The following is a 26,838-nucleotide window of genomic DNA, read 5'->3' as shown; positions in this document are numbered from 1 at the left end:
CATACACAAAGCCCATAAAAGAATGCAAATTAACAATGTCGTAAGATTTATCACATCTGATTATAGAGCGATAAATAAAATAACGGATTTAGATAAGCGTTTAAGGTGTCAAATGATGGCTTGTAAGAGTTTATATGTTGAATATTGTCGTAATCAACATATAAACTCTTAAAAGCCATCATTTGAGACCTTAACATGCTGCCGAAAAGAAAAACACTACTAGTTTAGCCACAGGTCGTTCAAATGGAAAGACCAAACCCCAAGACTGAGCGTTCTACTAGTTTATCTATATATATATAGATATACACACGTAAAAGTAGTATATATGGGTGTTTATTTATACCAAGCTTAAGTGATAGATTGTATCTTAGATTTTGGATATATCATTAAATTGGGGCGCTATTTGCTTTGTAATTAACCATGAGATGGATCACAACACTTATCTCTAGACCCTTTTACCATTTCATCCGTGATGATTTTCACCTAGTTGTATCTAAGATGACTCTTTTGGACAAACTTCTCTTTCTTGTGAGTTTAATCCCTTAATCACCACTACTAATTATTCATTAGAGACTGAGTGATGAGCTCCATTCCTTACAACTTTTACTTAATCATAAGTTATTATCTTAATTATGTTATTTTGCAGATCATGCACTCTATTGACAAGCTTGGGATATGGCATCGTTTACCAGTTATATTTGGTGCGTTCTATCTCGGAATTAGGCGACATCTAAACCAACAGTACAACCTAATTAACGTAGGTGTTACTCCGGTGGGTGCTCGGTTTAATCCGGTTGACTATCCTTATCGAACTGCCAACGGAAAATACGATGATCCTCTCAGTGGAGGTGTTGGTAGTCAGGGTACCTTCTTCGGAAGAAACATATATCCTGTCAACCAAAAAGATAAGGTGTGTACATGTTTGTGCAGTTGTTTGCATAGAGAACCAAACCTAGAAAAAAGTTGGACATATCTCTTTAATCCAGACTAGCATGAAAATTGGGTCTTCAACTCAATCTTCTATTTTTCTTGTTACGAAATAACTAAAAAATGAATAACAAGGACAGACGTACTGACATATCGCATGATGCTGTGCAGTTACTGAAACCAGATCCAATGGTTGTTGCGACAAAACTCCTAGCAAGAAAAAGCTTCAAAGACACGGGAAAACAATTCAATATGATAGCCGCTTCTTGGATTCAGTTCATGATACATGATTGGATTGATCACTTGGAGGATACCCGCCAGGTACATAATTACTTTTTACATATTATACTTTGGTGGTAAGATTTCTAGTCCACTTTAAGAACTTAAGTGTATTTTCAAGAAAATAAAAATATTAACATTTCGCAGATAGAGCTAACAGCCCCAATTGAAGTAGCGAGCCAATGCCCCCTAAAGTCGTTCAAGTTTTACAAGACGAAGGAAGTTGCTACTGGTCTTGACGATATTAAGGAAGGCCATTTGAACACAAGAACCCCTTGGTGGTATATATCATGAATTGTTTATCAACAAAATATTCGAGTATTTAAATTTAATTCAAAAGGGTTGTTTGATATAAACTAATTAAAAACGAAACAGGGATGGAAGTGTAATATATGGTAGTAATGCAAAAAGATTAGAAGAGCTAAGAACATACATAGACGGAAAGCTTAAAATTTCTGATGACGGACTTTTGATGCACAATAAAGATGGTGTTGCTGTCTCCGGTGACGTTCGTAATAGTTGGGCCGGTGTTTCAGTCTTGCAGGCCCTCTTTGTTATGGAGCATAATGCCGTTTGTGACACTCTCAAGGTACCATTAGTTCTACTTCATACATTATAGTTGAGCATACTCGATTGACAAATAATGACTTTATATATAAAAATGTTGTAATCTTTCAGAAAGAGTATCCCCTGTTAGAGGATGAAGACTTGTTCCGATATGGAAGATTAGTAACTTCTGCCGTGATTGCTAAGATACACACGATTGATTGGACAATCGAACTTCTCAAAACTCACACCTTGAGAGCGTCGATGCGCGTTAATTGGTATGTAATTTAAACCATGCTCCAGAAAAATTGAACCATATATTTCGATATCGGTTGACTGAATTAAAATATTGTTTGGGAAATGCTAACTTCAGGTACGGAATATTGGGGAAGAAATTTAAAGACAAATTTGGGCACATAGGAGGAGCTATTTTGGGAGGATTGGTAGGACTAAAGAAGCCTCAAAATCATGGAGTTCCATATTCTTTGACAGAGGAGTTTGTAAGCGTTTATAGGATGCATCCACTTCTGCCTGATCATCTCCAACTTAGGGATCTTTCAGCTGCACCAGAAACAAATAAGTCTCCACCCTTGATTCAAGAGTAAAGTCCAAAAATCTCTCTCCAACTTCCACTTCACTAGAATCCTGGCCGTCCGACCTGCGTAAGTAGGGGTCGTGGCCGGCCTCGACCCCCACATATTGCGTCTGTTAAGTTCTTGGTCATCTAATTTAAAATCAAAATGAGTGGCAATGACCTAAACATTCTATATTGGTTACTGGAGTACTTTTTTCCATGTGCTACTATTCTCACAGAGTCAGACCTTACCCACCCAGTTGAGACCATCATCCCTGACAAAGTTTGGGTTGCTCAATTTTGTCTAATAGCTTTTATTTCTACATAAGGGTTGTAGAAACAACTACATTTATGCTGTTTGACCGACTAATACTGCTTTGATTTTATTTTGGCTCAACTTTGACTTTGAAACTTACTATCTTGACTTTTAAGATCTCAAATAATCCTGAGATTTGATACTAATCTCGAGATGAAATTGTGTAATGAAGGGTACCCATGAAGGATCTAATTGGCATAAATGGAGAGAAAACATTGTCTGAGATTGGATTCAAAAATCAAATGGTGTCAATGGGACATCAAGCTTGTGGGGCACTTGAACTATTCAACTATCCCTTATGGCTTAGGGATCTCATTCCACAAGACACTGATGGCAAAGATAGACCTGATCATATTGATTTGGCAGCACTTGAAGGTATAAATTTGACTCCTTTCCATCCATCTCCACCGTTTATTTTGGTACCTTTTATTTAATCCCAGTAGCGGTAGAATCACGAAAATATATAGATTTTGGAGATTCCAATTAAACAACTGAGATTTTCTCATATCAAGAAAAAATTGACAACTAGTTCAACAAAAAAAGAAAAAAAAAATTGACAACTGGGATTAATGGGAGTTCTAACATTTTCTTTCTAAAAATCTTTTGTATTGATTTTGGTTGATATTGCAGTTTATAGGGACAGAGAAAGGAGTGTTGCTAGGTATAATGAATTCCGCAGGGGAATACTATTGATACCAATCTCCAAATGGGAAGATCTGACGGATGATATTGAAGTGATTAATGTACTTAATGAAGTGTACGGTCATGATGTTGAGGAGCTTGACTTGTTGGTGGGCCTTCTGGCTGAGAAGAAAATAAAAGGATTTGCCATTAGTGAGACTGCTTTTGTTATATTCACTATCATGGCCTCAAGGTTAGCAAAATAAGTATATCATATCAAATATCATCTTTAAAGTTTAAACAAATGAGAAAAATGATATTTTGTCCAATCCTCGGCCCCTGACTTTTTTTTTTTTTTTTTTGTTGAAAGCCCCTGACTTAATCATAACCCTGTAAAACCCTGTAAGTGGGCGGACATAATTTAGAGAGAGAACAACACTAATCTTTTTTTATCTGCCTATATAAAGAGAAAAGAGTACTACATAAATCCAAGTCAATATAGGAGTATTTGAGTTATGATTACAAGATGGTCTGGACTCTGATTGACATCTCCATGTTGACATCGTCTAATTGATTTTTATTCAGGAGGTTAGAGGCAGATCGTTTCTTCACGAGCAATTTCAACGAGGAGACTTATACAGAGAAGGGACTGAAATGGGTAAATACAACCGAGAGCTTGAAGGATGTGATCGACCGGCATTACCCGGATATGACGAAGAAATGGATGAACTCAACCAGTGCTTTCTCTGTATGGAATTCACCTCCTAATCCATATAACCCTATCCCTCTCTACCTCCGTTTCCCTAGCTGATTTCTATTCTTATTCCGCTTGTGTTTTATAAATAAAAAACGATTGACCTTGTTCCTACATGATTATATTATTGAAATTGACTTTGTTACAAATAAAACGACTAGTTTTGGAATAATAATTATAGACGATGAGTGACGGAGAAGAATTAGTAATCGAACGATCGGGTCTTGAAAGAAAATTAGAGTCACATGAGTCTTTATTAGGATCGATTAAAGTCTGAAAAACTAAATTAAGCTTTAACTTAGATATTGAATCTACACTATGAACACCCATTTAAAATGGATTGTACATAAAATGAATACTTAACTTATACAACAAATTATATAGTCCTTCTGATGTAAACTCGTCGACAGAATAAAGCCCATTGGGCCTAATTGGCCCGCTCCAGTATGCATCACCTTCTAATGGATGTCCATTGGCCTAACCTTCTTCATCTTGATGATTCCACTTCCCATCTCTTCATAACCTGTAACAATATCTCATTCCATGTATCGACTGGACCCGGTAAGCACCAATGAACACAGTCGTTTTGTACGCGATCCTTGTATCCGTTGGCAAATGGAAACGGGTACATATAAGGCCCGGGATGCCCATCTGGTCTCATGAATGCTAATTTAGTCACATCTAATGCTTCTATTCTTAAGTTTTTGATTTCTCTTACCTTCTCTTTCACTCTCTCTACTTCTTCAACCTCAATTTGCCTCATATCTGCATCCATTCCTTCAAGCAACTTCTCTCCTTCCTTTAATGGCTTCTTCCTAGGACAAGCTCCCGCCTTATCCCATTCGCCTTCGAAATGTGCAGGCGAAAATGTTGTCAACATTACATTCATCCTATTCCCACTATCAATAATGGCCTTAAGAGAAGTCCTTACAGCTTTCCTTAAAACATCGAAAAACCCTATTTCGGTATGATTTAAACCTTCACAATAATGACATCCAATGACTACATCATTCTCGTAAAATACTGCAGGATGAAGAAACCAATGACCCACAGATAACACAAGCATATCGAATTGATCCATCTCCGTAGCCCAACGGTTATCGACTAAATCCAAATACAATTTATTAAAATTGAATCCTGTATTTGATTTTTCAATACCCTTGACTAAAAATGGTGACCAATAGATGGATACATTTATATTATGAGAAGGAAAATGCCATCTCCTAAACTTATTGTCTTCTCCATTTGTGTAAACAAGATTAGGAGTTGAAATAGTTGACATTAAACAAAGTAAAGATTCTAATTGGTTTCTAGCCATTGAATCACCAACAAAAGCTAAATGCTTGTTTTCAAGAATTGTTAGAAATTTTAATGGATCAAACCTTGAAAGTTTGCAATTTTTAGGTTTCCATCTCCAATAAAGATAACCCATGTCTGGTCTTCCATGATTCATACAATTTTGACCATCTTTGATTGTACCACAACTTGAACCATTATACAAAGGACCCAATTTGTCCTTAACCCATTTTCCATTACTATAATCACATTCAAAATTCTCATCTTCCACTGCCCAATTTCAAAAACACCCAAGTTTTAGAACTAAAATCTATAAAAAGACTATCATAAACTAGAAAACATAGAAATCAAAATTATGGGTTAGTATAAAAAGCTGAAAATTTAACTATTAGTGAAGAGAAAAAGGAAGGAAAAGAGTTAGTACCTGGATTAGGAATTGGGGTTATGATGATAGAGTTAGTATGAAGATCTTCTTGAGGTAATTGAGATTGAAGTGAGGGAAGTGGGTAAAAGTATAAACGAAGTAAAGCTAAAGGAAGAAGAGCATAGATTGCCCAAGGTAAAAGCTTTTTTGTGATAGATGAATTAGATTGTTGATCTTTGAATGGGTTTGTTGAACCCATCTCTTACCCTTCTTCTTCTTCTACCTGTCTCTCTCTCTCTCTAGAAATTAAGATCTAAGGCTGAACAGTGATACAGAAAAGTACATGAAACTTTGGGTTCTTTTTGGTTATGGAGAGAGAGAGAGAAGATGAGGGAAAGACAAAAAATGGGTAATGAGAGATGAATTTATTAGTCGTGGGTATTTTTTTTTTTTTTTTTGTTGAAGATTAGTCGTGGGTATTTGATAATGTTGGGTTGGCCTACTTTTTTTTTTTTTTTTTTGATGAGGGGTTGGCCTACTTGATTGAATTGTTTTTAATGTTTTTTAAACTCTTTTTTTTTGTTGAAAGTATAAATATATTAATTCAAAATTAGGGTTCTATTACAATATAATTTACAAAGAAAATATGGAACCTGTTTCCAAACCTTCGATCTGTTTTTCTTTCTTGCCCATTTTGCGACTTTATCCGCTGCCTGATTGAACTTTCTGCCTGTGTATGAGAATTTCACTGTTTCTAATCTCTTTCGTATTTCCTGGATTCTTTTGATGTGTATGAGAGATTGCCATTGAATTTCGTTTTTACCTTTCTGCAAGTACTTGATGATATTTATGTTGTCACTTTCTATAATAATTTTTTTGTATTCATGAGATTCTGCCCATTGTATTCCTTGCAAGATGGCGATAGCTTCTCCTTCTTCTGCATTCCTACTCCTGGTGGTAGAAGCTATCGCTACAATCATCTTAGATTCATTATCATGAACTAGCATGCTGATACCAGTGATGTTTTGTGTATTAGTAAAGGATGCATCTACATTTATTTTTATAAAATTAGTTTCAGGAGGATTCCATTTTCCGCTATTAGTTTTGAGCTTTGAGTCGTTCTCAACTGGGATTTGTGGGAATGAAGATATTATGTTTATCATTTTGTCAATGCCATTGATCTCGTGTTGAAAACAATGATCACATCTAAATTTCCATATGTTCCACATAATAGTAGCGTAGTGAATATTGTTTGTTGTGTATGCATTCTGGTCGTTAGACTCCCAAGAGAAAATCCAATCTCTTGTTGAAGTAATATTTTCAGATATAATATTGAAGTAGAACCAAATATTTTTTGCCAAAGGGCAATGAAGTATTACATGATCTATTGTTTCTATCTCGCTGCAGTTAGGGCAAATTCTATTGTTATCAATGTATTTTCCGATTCTGTCCCGGACTGGGAGAGCTTGCGTACAAATTTTCCATATAAACATTTTGACCCTGGGCACCACTGGGATGGACCAGAGAAAATTCCAATTAGGGGATTGTGGTTGGGGAGTATTCCTACTAGTGCTCAGATATTGGTACATGGATTTGACACTAAATTTACCCGACTTGGTAAGAGACCATTTTCTTTGATCATCGCTGTCAGCAGGTAAAGGGATCGATAAGATTAGGTTTTTAGTATCATTGTCGAACTCATTATTCAAGATCGTTTCATTCCATTGACCATGGTTTATCAGTTGTGATACTTTTTGAAGGTTTGAATCATGATTCTGCGGGAGAGATGGCATCGTAGGGATCCAGTTATCAGACCAGATGTTTATACTTTTTCCGTTGTGTACTTCCCAAATCGTGTGGTTATCTATTATTCTGAGGTATTTATTAATATTCTTCCAAATCCAAGAATGATTTGGTTTTGCCGGTCCTGGGTTCTCTGTCATCTCGAAGTACTTCGCTTTCAGGAACTTCACCCATACCGACTCCGGTTCCGATTTAATTCTCCAAGCTAATTTACTCATCATTGCTTGGTTGTCTAGCTCGGGGGAATGAATTCCCAACCCCCCTAAATGTTTCGGGAGACTAATAGCCGACCAAGACTTCGTACAAATGCCCTTAGACTTACCCCACCAGAACGACTTTTGCAAAGTCGTAATGCTTTTGCATGTGCCCTTGGGAAGGGCAAAGCATTGCATTTGGTATCGGGGTACGGCCGCTGCAATGGTCGAGATGACTATTGAGCGACCCGCTAGAGAAAGAAAACTATGATTCCACGTATCTAGTTTCTTTTTAATTTTCTGGAGGATATCATTGAAGATTTGTTTTTTGTTAGCGCCTATAAATAATTGTGTTCCTAGGTATTTTTCCGAAGTAGACGCATATTTAACTTTCAACGTTCGCATGATCATGCGCTTGAATTTAGGATGGGAGTTTTTAGAGTAGAAAATATTAGATTTAGCATAATTGATCATTTGGCCTGACGCTAAGCAGAAGGTATTGAGAATAGTCTTGAGAGCGTGGATATTGTCTAGTGAATTCCGACCAAATATTATGCAGTCATCAGCAAAAAGCAGATGGGAGATGGATAGGTTAGGGTTTTTCGTTGGGAAACCGATGAAGTTATTCCTTTCTTGTTCATCCTTTAGGAGACGACTAAGACCTTCCATTGCTAAGGTGAACAAAAACGGAGATAGAGGATCTCCTTGGCGAACTCCTCTCGTGGGATTGAAGATAGGGCCCGGACGACCATTGATGAGTACCGCCATAGAGGAGGTGGTGATACATTGGGTAATCATGTTGATCCAATGATTTGAGTAGCCTAGTCTAGACAAGATGTCTGTGAGGAAGCTCCATTCTATTCTATCGAAAGCCTTAGACATATCTAACTTGAGTCCGAAGTAACCCGTGGCTCCCTTCATGGTTTTGAGCGAATGGATGATTTCCTGACCCATTATGATGTTATCAGAAATTTGTCTTCCAGGAACATAAGCAGCTTGGAACGGAGATATGATATCATGGAGCGAGTGTTTGAATCTATTGGCCAATATCTTCGTGATGATCTTATAGGTAGTGTTTAACAGGCTAATCGGCCTAAAGTCTGATGGCGATTGGGGAGTTGTTGTTTTTGGGATAAGGCAAATGTGCGTATGGTTTGAGGTATCTGGGAGGGTAGCCTTTTCAAAGAATTCTTGCACTAGGTTGTGAATATTGGGGCTGACAGTGTCCCAGTTAGATTGAAAGAAATAAGGGGGGAATCCGTCTGGGCCCGGCGCCGCCTCTTTTTTTAGACTACCAATGGCCCCATTAATTTCTTCATGGTTGGGGATTTTGTTTAGCTCTATATTTTGTTCGGTCGTGATAGTCTGCTGGAAGAGATTTAAAATAGCGTGTCTATCACTATTGCCTTGTGTAGTGCTGATATTAAGGAGGTGAGCGGTGAAGATTGCTTGGATTTCTTCAAGACCTTCCTGCCAATCACCATTGGTGTCTTTTATGGCTGTAATTTTGTTAGTTCTATTACGTTGGATAGCTTGGGAATGGAAGTATTTAGTATTTTTGTCCCCTGCATTGAGAAAATTGTTCCTGGATTTTTCTTTCCACAGGGATTCTTGGAGCCTGTACAGTTCTTCTATTTTACTATTAATGCTGATGTAGGCAGATTTTGTACTGGCATTATTAAGTTGTATTATTAATTCTTTAATATTTTTGTCTATATTTCCGAATACTGTTTTATTCCAGTTCGTTAGTTGTCTGCTAAGTTTTTTGAGGTTGACTTGAATATTCTGATGATTGGACCAGTTGTCAGCGATGAACTTGTGACAATCGGGGTGGGACATCCAAGTACGGATGAATTTGAAAGGTTTAGGTTTAGTATCGCTAGCTTCGAAGTCTGCGAGAAGGATGGGTAGATGATCGGATCCTACCGAATCTAAGTGGGATATACACGAATTTTTGAATTTCTCTAGCCACTGGAAGTTGGCGAGTGCTCTATCTAATCTCTCCTGAATGAAGTTTTCTCCGAATTGTTTGTTATTCCAAGTATATGGGTATCCTTTGAATCCCATATCTGTAAGATTAAGGTTATTTATGTACGATTTAATGTTATTAGTATGAGAGCTAGAGGTCAAATTACCCCCATCTTTATCTTGGGAATCTAATATTACATTAAGGTCGCCTAAGACTATACGGGGTATGTCGGCTTGGGTATGAAGGTTGTTTAAGATTTTCCAAGGTTTGAGTTTGTTTTTTTGATATGGGCTACCATAAAAGCCCGTTATATTATATTCTAGAATCTTATTGCTGTTATAAATTTCCGTGTGAATCATGTTATTATCCGAGAATAGGATTTTAAGGTTGAGGGAATGGGTCCAGAACAGCGCAAGACCCCCCGCTTTATTAGTGGGCTCCACGAAGAAGTGGTCATATTGTTTGTTAATTTTAAGGTATTTATTAATGTTATTAGATTTTGTTTTTGTTTCAGAGAGGAAAATGATGTCCGGGTTGTGTTTGTTGATCATGCTCATGAGGTGTTTACGGGTACTAAAGTTAGTGAGACCTCTAACGTTCCAACTAAGCACCGAAGGGCCTGCTTTGCTAGACATTGAGGTTAAGCAATAAGGGCACGATATGAGTGTTAGGGCTGAGTATTGTTAGACCTATAGTAACCGGGCTACTAACACTGTTCGAGATGGGATAATGATGGAGGCGCCCTCGGCAAAGGTGCCTAGAGAAAATGAGAGAACTAATATTAAGGTTTCTAGGACAGTTTGAGGGCCCTAATCCGTCAATAGGGTGGCCCACCAACTAATTAGCTCCTCAGAGAATGAAAAACTCTCACTGAGCTTTAGAATGATAAGGTTATAGGCACCTTGCACCGGAGCTACGCGAGGTTAGTGGAGGAGGGATTAAAGGACTAATGGATAATGGTGTGATTAATCCCTCTCACTTGAGGAGGATTAACTAACCAGATGCTACTAAAAATATTACACTGAAGACAACAAGAGTCTAATCGCAGTAACTCTACAATAGACAAGATAATTAAACTAAATACTACTACAACCGAAAATAACTAAAGGAAACTAAAATATCAACCTTACTCGAATAACTTAGCTTAACAAAATCAAGATGATCACTGAGAACACTAACAAAATATCAGCATAACTGTACCTGTACTAACTGACAAGTATACCAAAACTAATCAAAATAACTTACAATCTCTAACTCAGTAAATTGATAGAGATTGACTAAAATTATCTAATACTAATGAAATTAAAACTAACTTAAACTATTTAAAACTTTTCAAAGACAATATAATTAACCAACAAACCAACTGGACTATTAACTGAACCAAGACGTAGGACTACTCATGCTCCCCTTCTTTCCTGTTATCCTTCATTTGCCGTTGGGATTCCAGTAGCTGCTCTTCAAGGGCATTCCTAAACTGTTCTTCCTGGCTTTCAATCGACTCTGGAGGGAGGATGTACCAACTAGGAGGGCCATAACCAGTATAGGAGGAAGAACCAGAGGATTGTCCGGATTGCCTACCATGGTGATAACTAGGGAAATATGGACTCCTTCCCAGACTCTGCTCTTTGAATTTCTTACACATAAATTGATGATGATCATCTATTTCTATCTTTACATCCATCAATTTGTCAAGGTCCTTCCTTTTCCCTTTCTGTTTGAATATTTCATGAGGAGGGATAGGGTTGGAAGGGGCCACTTGGGGAGGAACCACTGTTAGTGCCCAGTTCTCGGCCGGACCATGAGCTATGAAGTTAGTTTCCATTGGGACAGAAGAATCATGATCAAGAGAAGGCAGACAAGGAGTGATCGGATGCTCAACAATCCTACACTTGTGACATATGGCCTTAGGAAATTTGAGGTAACTAAAGTTGATTGGCTTACCTCCATCTGAGAAAACTGAGTTGAGAGTGGCTAGGAGAGGGGTTCGCACGTCATACATGAATTGAATACGTAAACTAGTATTGGTTACCTTGCTGAAGTTTCTAGGTTGGATTTGAAGAATCCAACCCATACACGAGAAGATGATATCTAGATCATGCCGGTTCTGTATGGATGAGGGTAAACCTGAGAGACTGCACCACATCGGCTCAAGCATGAGTTCGGGGACTTCACCATGGAAAGGAAAGTCGACTTCCTGCATGACCACTAAATAGCCTCTAATAACCCACGGTCGACCTTGGTTTATTTCGTTTAAGGCTATGAGGTTCCTGGGTTTAATCATGAAGTGATTAGGACCTGTAGAGGAGGGTAAGATGCGACTCTCTCTTAGAAATCTGGACTGGGCTGATAAATGTTTCCTAATAAATCCTATCCCATAGTCATATTGACAGCATAATCGGGCTAGGAATCCAGTCGAAATAACTGGGAGTTGCTTGATCTCGGCTGGTTTGGGGTAGTTGATGGTAAGCTTACCATAGTCAGAGAGGCTCAGTTGAATTGACATAAGTTGTGAAAGCTCTTCTGGATTGACTTGGTGATGAGACGACATTAGAGAGAGAAGAAAAACCAGAAGGAAATGGAAGAGATGTCTAAGCAAGATGAAGATGGACATAATAACTTATAAATGGAAGGGATGGAGACTCTTAGGCTTCTGCATGTTGAGGTGAGGCCCACGTGTACCTTAGTTTTCCATGTCGGTTCATCTTCCCAGAAAGACAGACCAGAAAGATTACACTTGGACGATAGTGGAAGTCGACTTAAGAATGCCTAGCGTCGAACAGCCCTCAGATTCCGGCGCATGCGAGGAGTTTATGAGTAGTCCGTCTTGGTTATCGATTTAGTTGGTTCCCATGCAGATTAGCTAATTAAATATGGACAGATGTAAATAGGATTAAAAGATTTGCTTACCTGGTTGCTTGATCTTCTGTTTTGCTTCTTCCCGAGACAAAGGTCGGCCTGATTTGCTGAATATCCTTGAATCCTTCCTTAGGATGTTCTTATCTATTCTTAAAGTTCTTGATTACCTTTTCTTATTTGTAGCCTTATCTCCTTTGGTTGATTCCTCTAGGTGTTTATTGATGTTGTGAATATCTAAGTGAGCTTTAAAGATAATGATTTGATGAGAAGCAATCGTTTAGTGAAAGTTATTAGTGATCTCGATCTTCGTCTAGGTTTCTGTTAGGGTTACCGAAAGGAGAGATTGAGAGATCTTTGGCTGACGTCAGCCCAGACCTTCTCTCTCCTCAAAAAAACCCTCCAATTCTTCAATCCCACCCGTTTTTTAAACTCTTGAAACTCAAATATTACCAGGCAAAGATTCTTACTTTGAATAATATTTACTACATCCTTATGGTTTGGACTTTGGACCCTGGTTTTATTAGGGTTTATTTGGTAAGTTTTGTTGACGGTTTGGTCTACATAAAAGTTTTCACTTTTAAATATCATATTTAAGTGAAACAATCACCAGATTAACATGTACCTTGTACAATAATATCGATTGATCGATCAAACAGTAGTTGAGTAAGATTGACGCAGCTAGTTGACTAGTTAAAGGGGACTTAGTTAAGCTTCCAGAGCATTTGAAAAACAACTCATACGTAGACTTTCCAGAGACGCCTATAGATTTTAAATGTCATACAAATTACCCTACAACTCATTTCTAACCCTGTTTTGGTAAATTATAAATTCTTACTCTTTAGTGAGAATCAAACCAATGACATCCAGATTTTAGAGTAATTGTCTAGCTACTGCATCAAGCAGAGGTGGACTCTATTCTTCGAGAGTTCTAGTAGAACAAGAAAATGTAAAATTTTACTGTAGAGTTTATGACATGAAAAAATTGTTTTATTCATTAATATTTTCAATAAATTTATCATGTTAGATTTAACAAACTAAACTAATTGTTCGGTTAAGTTATATGAAGAGCTCAAGGTTTATATTTCAAAATCTAGTGAAGGTATATTTAGTTTCCCAAATCATGCTAATATTCTCTGTCAAACACATGGTAGGTAAGATCTAACCCAAGGTTTATTATCTCTATTATGAGCATCAACATGTGAAGACTAAATTCTTTTATTTACTCAATTATGTCTTCTATATATAAGAATGCAATTTTATAGAGAGAGAAACGTGTAGAGTGATGATAGGAAGAAGAGGGAGGAAGTCCACAGTGGACTACAATTGGGGAGACAGCTAACCCACTCACCTTATTGGATTGGGCTTCCAAAAGGACCACTAATAAATTTATTTATTATTTATATGATAATAAAACAATGTCCTTATTTGGCCATTTCCAATTTTTCATCAACTCTTTTTCATCTCACCTTGGACTTAAAGAGGTATAGATGGCATCTGTCACTAATTCAATAGGGGGGCCATCTGTGTCTCTCATTTTCTCCTTTTCATTTAAGCCCAAGGAAAAGAAAACGAAACCCACCTTTTTCTTCCTCTCAAGCTTCTCATGACATCAAGACCAACTTCTCCCTGTTTTGTTGTTGGATTGAGCTAGGAGATACCTTCATGGTTCTTTATGTCAAAAGAGAGATGCTAAAATTATTAAAATAAAATATTCTCATGTCGCTCCCCAGAGTGTCTAGAGACAGGACTATAGGTGTACATTCAAGAGTGTCTAGAGACGGGACTGTAGGTGTACATTCAAGTTTAGTAAGTACCGAGGGCTTTTGGGTGGGCTCGTGGTGCTTTCGCCAAGATAAAAAAAAAACCCGTACCTGTGTGGAGTGGTCAAAGCGGGAACAATCTCGATAACTGCTAAGACTTGAAATATTACATGATTATACATGAGAAAGAACTTACCATGAAGAAGAAGACAAACGGTGAAGAAGACAGAACACTGAAAATGAACCTGAAATCCTCCTAAAAGTACCAGTCAATGGATAAATCATACTTCTATTAACTAATGGAAATGTCACCAAAATTCCAGAAAAAAAAACCTTTTTCTCTAAAAAAGATGCAGAATGTGTCCAACGTTTTAGGGTTATTTCTTTTTGGCTCAACTCCCCTTTCTTTTGGCTCCATTAGTTGTTCATCTTTCCTGCAAGAAAGTGTGCCACTAACTGTACGAATAGAAGACCGGCACATATTACTGGATCTAGGTCAATCAATCTGCTTTCTGTAAGCCATAATAAGAGTTGTTCAATCAGTCTGCATAAGTTTCTTCCTCTCTTGATCTTGTGAAATTAAGACACTGTAGAGCTGTTTCTGTAACTCTGTTCTTAGCCTATAATTTGAAGCCACACTTTTATCCAAGTTATCTTTAACTAATAGCAGCTCAGCCTTTCTTGCCTCAGCTACAACCATCTCTGAATTATTAAAACTTTCATTGTTGTTCTTAAATTCTTCAATGCTTGATTTGAGCTGAAAAAATGGAGTGCATCACAAATATGCACATTTAGTTAGTGAGCACAAATTTACAAATAGTAAACAAGTCAAGGAGTATAGTACACAAGTTTATAGCAACCTATAAACTTACTGACATTTATTAGACAAAAGTAAGGAACCAAGGCTCCAAAATAGACAAGAAAAATGACAATATACTTCCGCAACTCCTAAATCAAATCCGAGAGCAGATACATTAGGACCTGACTTTTTAGATTATTTTTTGACACTTCTAAAAATTTGGGAGTCAAGGCAAGAGCACTGACTGTCATAGTGTATTTCAACGACTAGGGTATAACCCATGCCCGGTGGGTACAGACAATTCTATAATCTCAACCATGGAGGGTAAGTTTGGGGGTGTAATCTAAACCATTGAAGATAAGTTTGGGAGATGTAATGTCAATCCTTTGAGATAAGTATGGGAGGTATAATCTCAATCCTTAAAGATAAGTTGCGGAGGTGTAATCTCAATCATTTAAGAAAATGGTGTAGTATATTCTAAAAAGATACCCTTCTCCCTTATTATATAGATAAATTGCAACATTACGATATTAGGTGCCGACATCACTTAGGGAGTGTCTGGAGCCTGCGCTACGAATGCAAACTCAAATTCAGTCCAAAAGCCTTTCGGGTGGCCTGGTGGAGCTTTGTCAACCTCGGTCCAGTTAGGGTGGGGTGGATGGCGAAAGAAGATAGTATCAACTATCAACCCACACTGAGTATTTGAAAGAGTTCAGATTGGAATTTGGAAGAATGTGAATAATGTTAGACACTACGTTTCAACATAAGAAAACCCTAATTTATAATCCACAACTTACAAAACAAAATTGCATGTATTTGTGGCCATACCTCATCTACTCTTTTCCTCATCTCCAGCACTTGCAAACGAGTTTCCAAAATGCAACTCTCCACTTTTTCTTTGAATTCCTTCATCTCAGACCTACTCAATTCATAAAACTTTTCTTTCTCCTTCTGGGAATTCTTAAGCTCCTCAGTTTCAATCTTCATAACCCTAAAAGGCTAAAACCTTATCACCAACAAGATTTAATAAACAAAAATTTTCCAATTCCATTAACATAGCACATCTAAAATAGTAAATTAACAGAAAAAAAAAATACACTACCGAAACTTATTAGCAGCAATCTGATATTTTGCTTCGATCGATTCAATTTCGGATTTGTAAGCTAAATGTTTGAATCTCAATGTAGATTCAATCTGTTCAAGTCTGAGACACCTTTGCTCCATACATTTGATGTTTGTTAACTTGGAAGATAGTAGTGAAGATTTGTTGGATTGTAGTTCTTTTTCAGCCTGAAATTGGATCTTGTTAGAGAGATAGATAATCAAGATAGAGGAAACAGAAGATGGAATCCAAGATAGGTTAGTTTTGAAAACCTGAAGAAGGGAAAGTCTGTAATTTCTGGTTTCGTCCATTTGTCGAAGCCTCTCTTGAAAAGCAAATGGAAGCGCCATTGTCGTGAAGGAAGGGGGAGGTGTAGAAGTTTGGGAAACAACTTACTTAATGTTTTGAGTATAAGATTGAAGAAGGAAGGAGAACCAAAGAAGTTCAGTGAAGCATTTCTTCAAACACTTGTTAAGCAACTTGTTTTTAAGCAAAATTACTTACTCAAACTTTACTATTCCAAAATCAAACTGTAAGGGAGAGGAGAAGAAGAAGAAGTAGGGAGATATTCGATTTTTTTTACCAATCAAGAACAAAACTGAAGTTGAATCGAAGAGAGAGAGAGAGGGATAGATAGAAATTGAAATTAAGAGTAACGCAAAACTGAATGTTGAGAGAGAGAGAGAGGCGAAGTTGAAGTCGGAAGAAGGGTGAAAACGCGGGAAAGAAAAGATTTGGTGGGCAAATGACGAAAATAAGGTATGGGAGAGATACGATTAAACGACATTTGGTTTGGCATGGGAGGAAGGAGAATTATGGAATTGGTATTTTCATGGAGAACCTAGACCAACAAATACTCATAGGAACATATCAGTAGATGCATAGAAACTACAAATAAACAACTCTAACGACAATGATGATGAAGAACACCTAGAGGGTATGGTGTGAGGACATATTAGAGTTCATGGCCCAGGAGGAGATATAGATGGTACGACACAGAGAGAAAACGACAATGGTTTATACTCAAACGAGTTCTATAGATTGTTAGAACAATCAAAGTGCGACGCCCCAAATTCATATTTCCAGGAAGACCGTCGTGAAATCAAAACTTAAAGCGTTTCTCCGTAGAGCAGTAAACATTATTGACTTACTCGTAAAAAGAGACAAATAACACCAAGTATGAAGCTCATAAGCAATGACAAATCAACTAAAAGAAACTCTATGGAGTTCTCAGAACTAAAACTATATCTTTAAATCATGTACAAGTGGGTTGAAAGTAGGGGTGTGCAAAAATAAACCAAACCAATCAAACCAAACCAATCCAAACCGGTCCAGTCGGTTTTCAAACCAAACCAAACAACGAGTGGTTTGGTACGGTTGTAGATTTTCAAAAACCAACTGGTTTGGTTCGGTAAGTGGATGCACTTTTTAGGAACCATTAAAACCAAACCAAACCGAACCAGTCAAGTTCAATTAATATATATAATTATATATTTACATAATTTTTTCTAAAATACATCTATCATATCTCTATAATTTCATACAAATACATATCTTTCATCAAGTTGCTATAAATAAGAATATCTACTACCCATACAAAACAACAACACTACTACAATATAATGTTACTAGCTAGTATTAGATTAAAATAATTCATGTATCATCAATGTTACTAGCTACTATATAATATTTCAGCGTGGGACCTACACATGTCTTTCATGTTTCAAATGTTTTTTCGATGCATTATGTTAGTTTGATTGTTTCTCCAGGTTTTTCAGGAGTGTTGTCTTGATTTTATACGTCAATGTATGAAGAAAGTAACTCGATTCACCGATTTTCATGGAGAACAAATTGCATTTTATGGATGGTTTGGTATCCAGTAGTATCCAAACCGCTTATGATGGTTTGGTTAGTAACTGAACCAAACTCTGACCGGTTTGGTAACGGTTTGACAAATCATTAACCAAACCATGAGTGGTTTGGTAACGGATGACATCAAAATACCGGATACCGAACCAACGAACACCCCTAGTTGAAAGAAAACGAATAAATGAAATAACTAAGGCTAAGAAACAAGGAGATGCAACTCCAAACCTATGAAAAATAATAGGTTGGGTCATAACCCAGTAAGTAAAGTTCCAAAATCGGTACGACCTTAATAGACGGTTTCAAGATCTATCAAGTCAACTAGATTTCTCCATAACATACAAAGGTGTCAATATATGTATATAAATAAGTAATTATGGAAAGAGATATATAGGCAAGTAACATTCAACAAGCAAACACAAGTGATATGGCGAGTTGGTGCCCATCTAGGGAAATCGGGTCTAGTAATACAAAAATTGGTCATCAATTAACTGAGGTCAATGAGCCAAGAAAAGATCAAAAGCTCGTGGGTCAATCCGCGTCAAGTCAACATGGAGGTTGAATCCGAAGGAGGTCTGCCACTCAAGCTCAGAATTAAGGGGTCGGTAAAGATCTTAAGCATCTAACTGACTTGGGCCTCAAGAGTGTCCCAAGGAGGAAACATCTCCTGAACTTGAAAACCTAATCTATCAGGGATCCTAAAACAGAGGAACTCTCCAATATCAAAGCTACGTGATAACTCCAAAAGAGGAAACCCTAAGTATGGTGAAACTCCACCACCTCAATTACGCCGCCTAACAAAAGTCAGTCAAATCAACCTATAAAATATAGTCAGATCAGTTCGAAGAAGTTACGTAAGCTTTACACTTTACAGACGAACTCCGTGATTCACTGTATACTCAGTACTCAATATTTTATTTGCAAGGAAAATCTGTTTAGCTTGAATGTCAGAGAGGTTTCTGAGTACCTTGCAGATTTTTCCCCCAAGTTTTCAAAACCAGGAGCAGGATTGATCGAGGCAAAACCACCTTCACGGATTCATCGTTCTGACTGATATTAGGAGAAACAAATTTTGACATTGGTAAATTTACACCAAAAGGAGGACAACTCCGGCAAAATCATCATCATTCGGTGACTCGGTTCCTTTCGAAATCCCTTTTTTAGTTTTTCTTTCGAAACTTAGGATGTCTTCACGTGAAGACACACCCGACGTGGCAGGACACCCCAGAATTAAAGAATTACTCACGGAGGTTGAACGCCTCACAGCCAAAAACAACGAGGCACCGAAACATGCGGAAGTTGTAAGAGAATCTCTTGAAGACCCGCCAAGAGGCAGACTCGGTAAGAAGAATTTAAGAAGCTAGAGATTGGATGACAAAATTAAGGAGCCTCTCAAAGACTGACTCGCGGAGTTGAACGACTTAATTTTCTATATTGATACCAGTTATATATACATGAAGACTGAGTCGTTTGAGTACGAATTGCCAGATCGAAAATCCAAGAGCAACTTAACTTGATCAAACATTCGACGAATTAATCAAATATATCATTTAGACAAGTCGGACATTACAATTTAGATAAAAAATAATAATTTAAATTCTAACTTAAATTGATTGAGACTTCAATCAAATATCAATTAGTTAGACTAATTATATGGAGAGTTTTTTTTATTGAGAGATTCCTACAGAATCACAAGATTGTATTTTGATTGTCATAAATTTATTTTTTTAATTATTCAGTGTGTGTCTCGAACCCTTGACCTCTAAGGTGGAAGGTTATACTTCTTACCACTCCAACCAAGGGTTGTTGGCGATTGTCATAAATGTTACATAATTGGTCTAAAACCGGTCTAGACTAAAATAATTATATTGTATTTTCTCATGATTTCATATTCCTAATTAATTGTAAGGATAAATAAATATCAAGTTTGAAGATAGTTTATTGATGTTCCCTACTTCTTGGAACCCTTAGAATTTTATAAATTACTGAGTTATGTTATTCTATCTTTTTTTTTTTTTTTTGTTAAGGAGAGTTATGTTATTCTATCTTATTATGTCAAATTCTTGATTTCTAATTTCAAATATGAAGATCTATCAACAAAAAAAATAAAAAATAAAAAATAAAAAAATTTCAAATATGAAGATGTAAACTTGTCTTGTTTGAATCTCCTAATAGAAAAATGAGGTTTTTGACCAAATAGGTCAAAATGACATTGAAAATAAGAAAAAGAGCACAAAATATAATTATATATGTTATTAATAGTTTAAATTTGTGGTTTTCCCACTAGTCAACATAGAAGGGTAAAATTTCCACTGCCACCAAGCCCTTCTCTAACCGTCTCTCTCTCTCTCTCCCTTATTACAAGGTTCAGTTTTAAGTTTTTTCCTCCGGCGAAGGGTAATCCCTTCGCCGGAACCCGTTTATCTTTCCCATGTAGTTTGTTTTTAGGGTTATTTCCCTAATGGCCCCCTACTTTGTGACCAGCTTCCCGCCTGGCCCCCTACTTTACAAGAAATACCCATATGGCCCCCTTCCGTTATAACACCGTTACTCTCTCTCTTCACAATCTTTTCTCTCTCCTCCAGCATGTTTTCTCTCTCTGCCACCTCGTTAAAACAAGCCACATCATCGTCTTCACCGACGGGTCGCCGGCCGGCCAAATTCCGGCCGACGACCTTCAAATTTTTTTTTTCTCTCTCTCTAAAAATATTTTTTTTTTTAGATTCTCTACTCTCTCTCTCTCTAAACTCCGGCGAAGGGGGTTTCCCTTCGCCGGAGTAGGTTGATGGGTCATGAAAATGTCCCATCTAAGTCGTTTAATTTAGCCAAGTTAGTCGGTTTCGAGTCTTTATTATAATAAAATGGTTGGTTTTCTTGATTAGGTGTCTTTTGCGCAGTTAGATGTGAAAAATGGTTAAAAACGAGGAAAAGACGCATGAAAGATATTTTGGTCATTTGGAGTGAAGGAAATTCTGGTAATTTGGCCAAGGTCAGTGCGTGGTTGAAAAGTAGAGGTCGAGACGAGTCCGTAGGAGAAAACGGAAGTCAAATCGGAGTCCGGACGAAGGAATAAATCAAGGTCAAAGTTTTGTCAAAGAGGGTTGACTTGCGGGACAATAGCGGGCACACATTTGGCGCGCGGTACACCATCAGACACGTGTCGACGAGCGGAGGCTGGTATACGCGATTCCCGTGTTAGCGCTCAGCAGCGAAGTGGCCCTTATAAGATTGATCCAGTGAAGCGCGTCGCAACTTAACTCCGTGGACCAGATCCTACGTTTTATTCTTAACCGTTTGTTGCCGCGTTTTACAGATCCAACGGATGCCATGATTCAGCTCCAGTTCTTCTAATCCCGTGCATCCAAAGCTGCTAAGTTTTCGTGCTCCCGGCCACGTGTCTGTTTCCCCGACGTCCAGATCCCGCGTTCTCCTGATCCAAGGGCTGCTGCTTGATGCTGCACTTCAAATCAGTAGCCGAGAAGCACTCTAGCGCCCGCTTCCCAGCCCAAACCCTAGGAGCTCTAGCACGCTGACATGTGTCTCCTTTATCCCTCCTTTGATAAACCCAGCCGACATACTTGTGTGATTTAGGGTTTCTTATATATTTTAAACCCCTAGAATTCCCAAAATAACCCCTTCTCTTCATCCTTTTTACCATTTAACCTAACCAAAACCAAAACCCACCTATAAATAAATCATTTTCTCCTCCATTAAAACCTAGACTTCAACAACCCTCTCAAATGGCTTCCTTATCTAATTTCTAAGCCACTTCTCTTTCTATCTTCTAACCCTAATCCCCCATTCTTTTCTTCTACTTTCTCTACCACCTTCATCTATTCTCTACATTTTCTTTCTACTTCTAACCTTCTAATTTCTCCATACTCCTTCTTCTCTAATACCTCTTCTTACCTATTTCTTTCTTCAACCTAATCCATTTTTCCCATTCTTTTTCTATCTTCTCTACTAATACTACTACTTTCTTCTCTACCACTATTCTTTCTACCATTAATAGTCATCTCCTTCTTTCTTCCATATTCTTCTATCATCTTTATCCCCTTTCATCTCTTCTTTCTAACTTCTTTCTACATCTAATTTCTTCCTTCTCTTTCTTTTTCTTATTTGGGTGGCAATAAAATAGCTATTACTTGGATTTCTTGGAGTAAAATTCTTGAGCATAAATGGGGCAAATCTTGGATAAAATGGAGATACATGGGGATATGGAATTGGACATTCTTGGTGATTTCTTTCCATTAATTTCTTAGTATTTTCATTTATTTTACAATGTCAATGAATGTAATTCTAGATTCCATGTATAGTTAACTTAGCAATCTAAGGTTGTGAATGAAACCCATTTTGGATCTTTATAATACTTGTTCTTGATTAATTAAATCCTTTGATGTGCTTTAATGTCGATTGATTGTTTATCTATATGGATTGGATTTTCTTTCCATTACTCATGCCTCATAATTAGATATTTCATACTTTCGTTAAGTTGTTAGATGGAGTATGCTCTTTAGATGATGAATAATAATTAAGTGATCCGAATCTATAAGGAAGACAATTAAAATTAGTGATTATAAAATTGTTTTATCTAGAATATCATCCGGAATCCAAATAGTTCATTATATTGGATCCCGAGTAAATACAAAAGAGATTTAAGTAATTAAGTGTTTGTCTTATAAAGTGAAATTATGTGGTGGATTTTATAACCTTAGATATCTTCTTACCTCTCTCTTAGTGAGTTTATTTAGTTTTAATCGTTTTCTTATTTTTTACCAATCAATCATCAAACTTATAAAGTGGGGTGTGTGTGTTAGTCTAAGTTAGCTATTGACATTTTGATTATTGGGCTAAACTTGCCGTCAATATCCGAAATTGCCTACTTATCCCTTGGGACGATACTCGATCTTATTTTCAATACTATAACTTGACCCCGTATACTTGCGGGAATAGACCTATTTTTAGGCCCATCAAGTTTTTGGCGCCGCTGCCGGGGATAGGTTTAGTAGTTCGAATATTGTTTGCTTGTTTTGTTCATTAGTTTAATGGTATTTGTTAACTTAGACGTTTTTCTTTCTTTATTTTCGTAGTTTCTTATCTTTTCTTTTTTTTCAGGTACCACTTTAAGAGTAAAGCCAAAAAAACAGGAACATAGGAGCGAAGGGGAACAAAAGAATCAGAAAGGAATCGGAAGGAAGAACGAAACGAGAGGAGCATCCGCTAGTATCGTATTCTATCTCTTTCTTTCTTACTTGTGTGTGATTGGTTGGATAAGTTTTGATTTGCATTGATAGCTTGTTTGTTAGTTCCTTGAGCATTGTGAGATCATGGCCCGTTCTTATAACGGTTGGTCATTTGATGTTGATGATGATGAGCTTATTTCGAGGATTCCCCGCACTAACCGACCTGATATGACCTTAGGTGAATACCAAAGGATGTGTAGGGATGTTTCGATTAGTGAGGGGAATAGACCATTTGAGCCTGACCGGTCTCGTATGACCCTAGGAGAATACCGACGGATGTGTAGAGATGGTCGAATTAGTGATGGATATGGTCCGACACTAAATATGTATGAGAGACCTTATAGTCCACATTATTCTGAGACCAATGATTTTAGAGGCAGGTATGATCCTAGTATGTACAGTGGGAGTTATTATCAAGAGTCTTCATTTAATTACACTTGTGAGCCTTATCATGAAGAGACTCTTGAAGATAAATCTCAATTAGAGTCTGTGAGACGTCTGACTGAAATGATGTTACAACTTGAAGAGACACAATATCGATTTGAACAAGAGTTACATCAGAGGTTTGAGTCTCTAGATCATCAATTAGAATCTCTAACTCATCCATTAGAGATGATGATGTCACAGTTATTAGCCGACGAGGAAGGGGTATTACCACCCCAAACTGAAGAGGGTACTAGGTCCGATGGCGAGGGTAATACGTCATACCCTAGTACTAAGTTAAATGTCGACGAATCAACTGAGAGGACCCAAGAACTTGAACAAACTGATAACCTTGTTGTCTCGTTTCCTCACCATGTGTTGTCTCATCATGATAGAACTATATTAGACTTTGAGATTCAAGATGATGGCTCTACGAGCAAGTTTGAGGATGACACGATTCCGAACTATCCAATTTTTGACACTTGTAAGGAGTCAATCTTAGATGCAATGCTAGGAAGGCCTGATATTATAACTGACTGCGAGGCCCCAGATGTCTTTAAGGATATTGATGACGTAGTAGTTAGAGATATGTTGGATAGTTTGTCAGACTATTTACCTAAGGAAACCATGGACCTTGACTTGGTCCCCGAGCATACTGCCTTACCCTTAGAGTCTAGTTCGACTTTCCACATGATCTCAAACTCGGTTGTTGATCCCTTTTGGGACATTTCAGACGTCTTTCCAAAGACGTCTATGGACATAGTGGATATTCTGTCCACTAAGCTTCCCGATGATTTTTTGCTTTCGACTGATATTTTGACTCTTCACATGTATGTCGATCCTTTTGATGATTTCTTTGTTGTCGTTCCTTCTATTTATACCTACTTAGTGGACTGTGTACCCACTAAGTTTGGGGATGGCTTGTTTTCTTTTATCGTCTCATGTGCACTTTGTATTCTTTATTTTTTTTTTGAGACGATTAGCACCTGCATATAGCTTTCTTTGGGTTGACCCCCAAAATTTTCGTCTTTTGCTTTATGATCGTTAGGCCGATTAATGGGTCTTGATGTTTGTGGGTATCATCTCTGGAAACCCTCCACGAGACATAACTCGTGTTCTTGTGTGAAATCAAGAGAAGTAAAGGCTAATTGCATAGCTCATTGCAATCGTGTATACCCACGTTAGTGGTAGCTTTGTATGTGGTCATGTCTTTTATGTGATTCATTCTCATGATATTTGTTGATATTTTAGGAGCAATTCTTATATGTTTTACTTCTAAGGCGTGGTTTGTTCCAAGTTTGGGGATGGCGCGAGCTTGGCATCAACTTGGAACCTCTTTTTACATGAGCCTTGGTAGTATCATCTTTTATCTCCTTCGGTTATGGTAATATCTCTCCACTCTTCTCTTTAGATTGATGTGCCTCTTTATCTTTTGGTGAGTATATGATGGGCCTAGAAAGTTTCCTAAATAGGTCACCACCCGCAAGTGCACGGGCGTCAAGTGATAATTCCGGTAAGTCCGGTTCGTTCCTCAGAGACTAAGTCAATCTATTCTAACTCCTATAACTAATTTGGATTTACTTTGGAAATTGATTTTTTTTTGTGATGAGACGATAAAAATAACGAACTTGATTAAAACAACGGAAATATAATTAATGGAGAAACTTATGAGGAGGAAACCTAGGGTTTCAGAATCCACCTTATCATGTATGTAAAATGACCTAGTTTTTCACAATCAAATATTTTTCTTATAACTCAAGGGAAGGCAACCATTCGTACCAAACCTCGGATAATTATAATCTTTTAAAACGACATAAACATCTAATATCTTAATTTCAAGACAAATATTCAAGAGATGCTCCAACTATTACATATCAAACCCTAAGCATGATACATTAAAGACTCTAAGTCTAAACATGTAACATCAAATTGTAAGCATAAATAATGAAGGAGATACTATAAAATAAGTGCAAAGAAATTAAATTTATCTATCAAATCACATCGAATATATTTATCGTGAGAAAAATGTCATCCTATCATACAAGATTAAGGCTTCATCCTAACCCTAGATTAGAGAAATTAGCTACTCATCACTAAAGAGGTCATAATCATGGTGGGATAAATCAGAAATAATAACATTAAAGAAAGAAAAAGATTCGGAGAAGAAAACACCTTTTTTCACTTTTTTTTTCCTTCTGCGCAGCCAAACAGAACCTTAGGGAAAATTATTTTCTCATCTTCCCGGAAACGATTTCCAGGTGAGAAAATAATTTTCCTTCTCTGGTTTTTCTCTTTCCTTCTCTGTTTTCTCTTTCTTTCTCTTTCTAAACTTTCTCTTCCTCTCTCTAACCAAACCAGAAACACTCTCTTTCTCTCTCTAATAGTAATGATAAAGAAAGAAGAAGAAAAAGATAATGAAATTTTATTTGAGTTTGATAAAATTGATTCAATCTCTCTCTACAGTATCTCTCTCTCTCTCTCTCTCTCTATTAACTCTTTCTATCTAATCTTCTCTCTCTCACAAAGAGAAGAACTAAAATATGAAAAAGAAATAAAGAAAAAGAAATTCAAACTCTCCCTCTCTCTCTAGCTCTCGGGTTTGTCAATGGAGACCCTTTCTCAAAAACTCTAAACCTTTCTTCTTCCTGTTTCTGTTGTTTAGCCGTCGAGAGATAGCTCCAAAACCGAGCTCTCCTCCCTCTTTTAATTCCCAGCCGAAACAACTTTCTCTCCCTAAACTTTCTAAAAATTTAGAGCTCCTTCCATCTCTGTGCTTCGGTTTTAGAATGTGTCTCCTCTGATTCTTTCCTTCTCTAGAAATATATTATCATCACTCCTCCTATCTTTCCTTCTCTTTCTATATATGTTGTTTTGTTCTTTTTAAAACTAACACAAACCAGAAAGTAGGGAAGAGATATAGGAAGGATCAGCAGCCAATCACGTGTAGATAGCTGGCGAAAGAGGCGTTATGGTGTGTCGGGGAGCAGCATAAGAAGGTGAGACAAGCTTCAAAGATGGTGCCATATGGTCGTGAGCAACAGCAGCCGTCTGATCTGGGTATAAAGTCTCATATGATCTACACTCGGATACGAGGAAGCGTGGACCCCTGGAGAAACCCGGTACACACCTAAAACTGACCGAACACA

The 26,838-nt window shown here is 37.3% G+C and overlaps 3 protein-coding genes across 3 annotated transcripts; 1 reads left to right on the top strand and 2 right to left on the bottom strand.

Moving 5' to 3' along the window:
• Nucleotides 1-304: 304 nt before the first annotated feature.
• On the top strand, nucleotides 305-4,171 carry DOX1 (Peroxidase superfamily protein). Its single transcript, XM_086633852.1, has 10 exons — nucleotides 305-528; nucleotides 647-910; nucleotides 1,099-1,248; nucleotides 1,354-1,487; nucleotides 1,582-1,795; nucleotides 1,885-2,030; nucleotides 2,126-2,353; nucleotides 2,815-3,017; nucleotides 3,273-3,516; nucleotides 3,849-4,171. Exons 1-10 carry the CDS (start codon nucleotides 421-423, stop codon nucleotides 4,072-4,074), a joined length of 1,917 nt encoding a protein of 638 aa, XP_086489978.1. The 5' UTR covers nucleotides 305-420; the 3' UTR covers nucleotides 4,075-4,171.
• A 70-nt stretch (nucleotides 4,172-4,241) lies between these two features.
• On the bottom strand, nucleotides 4,242-6,117 carry LOC147542784 (xyloglucan O-acetyltransferase 1-like). The gene is made up of 2 exons (XM_086633854.1): nucleotides 5,738-6,117; nucleotides 4,242-5,583 (listed from the first exon to the last, which is right to left on the bottom strand). The coding sequence occupies exons 1-2, from the start codon at nucleotides 5,934-5,936 to the stop codon at nucleotides 4,505-4,507; spliced, it is 1,278 nt and encodes a 425-aa protein (XP_086489980.1). The 5' UTR covers nucleotides 5,937-6,117; the 3' UTR covers nucleotides 4,242-4,504.
• Nucleotides 6,118-14,475: 8,358 nt separating this feature from the next.
• On the bottom strand, nucleotides 14,476-17,313 carry LOC147542783 (cytomegalovirus UL139 protein). The gene is made up of 4 exons (XM_086638501.1): nucleotides 16,433-17,313; nucleotides 16,161-16,348; nucleotides 15,887-16,049; nucleotides 14,476-15,016 (listed from the first exon to the last, which is right to left on the bottom strand). The coding sequence occupies exons 1-4, from the start codon at nucleotides 16,508-16,510 to the stop codon at nucleotides 14,795-14,797; spliced, it is 651 nt and encodes a 216-aa protein (XP_086494627.1). The 5' UTR covers nucleotides 16,511-17,313; the 3' UTR covers nucleotides 14,476-14,794.
• Nucleotides 17,314-26,838: the final 9,525 nt, after the last annotated feature.

The sequence above is a fragment of the Eschscholzia californica genome, unplaced genomic scaffold (genome assembly GCF_041429995.1).
Source record: "Eschscholzia californica isolate CP2 unplaced genomic scaffold, dmEscCali1.0.p SCAF_4, whole genome shotgun sequence".
NCBI lineage: Eukaryota > Viridiplantae > Streptophyta > Magnoliopsida > Ranunculales > Papaveraceae > Eschscholzia > Eschscholzia californica.
The sequence above is the reverse complement of the archived record's forward strand: the minus strand, read 5'-3'. Positions and strand labels throughout refer to the sequence as shown.

What these genes read in the sequence shown, in the direction of transcription:
- DOX1 (XM_086633852.1), top strand. Translation starts at nt 421, where the DNA reads ATGAGATGGATCACAACACTTATCTCTAGACCCTTTTACCATTTCATC. An exon ending in CCGTTTGTGACACTCTCAAG is followed by an intron (nt 1,796 to 1,884) that starts GTACCATTAGTT and finishes GTAATCTTTCAG; the next exon opens with AAAGAGTATCCCCTGTTAGA. An exon ending in TCTCCACCCTTGATTCAAGA is followed by an intron (nt 2,354 to 2,814) that starts GTAAAGTCCAAA and finishes TGTGTAATGAAG; the next exon opens with GGTACCCATGAAGGATCTAA.
- LOC147542784 (XM_086633854.1), bottom strand. Translation starts at nt 5,936, where the DNA reads ATGGGTTCAACAAACCCATTCAAAGATCAACAATCTAATTCATCTATC. An exon ending in AACCCCAATTCCTAATCCAG is followed by an intron (nt 5,584 to 5,737) that starts GTACTAACTCTT and finishes GAAATTGGGCAG; the next exon opens with TGGAAGATGAGAATTTTGAA.
- LOC147542783 (XM_086638501.1), bottom strand. Translation starts at nt 16,510, where the DNA reads ATGGCGCTTCCATTTGCTTTTCAAGAGAGGCTTCGACAAATGGACGAA. An exon ending in ACAGACTTTCCCTTCTTCAG is followed by an intron (nt 16,349 to 16,432) that starts GTTTTCAAAACT and finishes ATCCAATTTCAG; the next exon opens with GCTGAAAAAGAACTACAATC. An exon ending in ATTGCTGCTAATAAGTTTCG is followed by an intron (nt 16,050 to 16,160) that starts GTAGTGTATTTT and finishes TTAGCCTTTTAG; the next exon opens with GGTTATGAAGATTGAAACTG.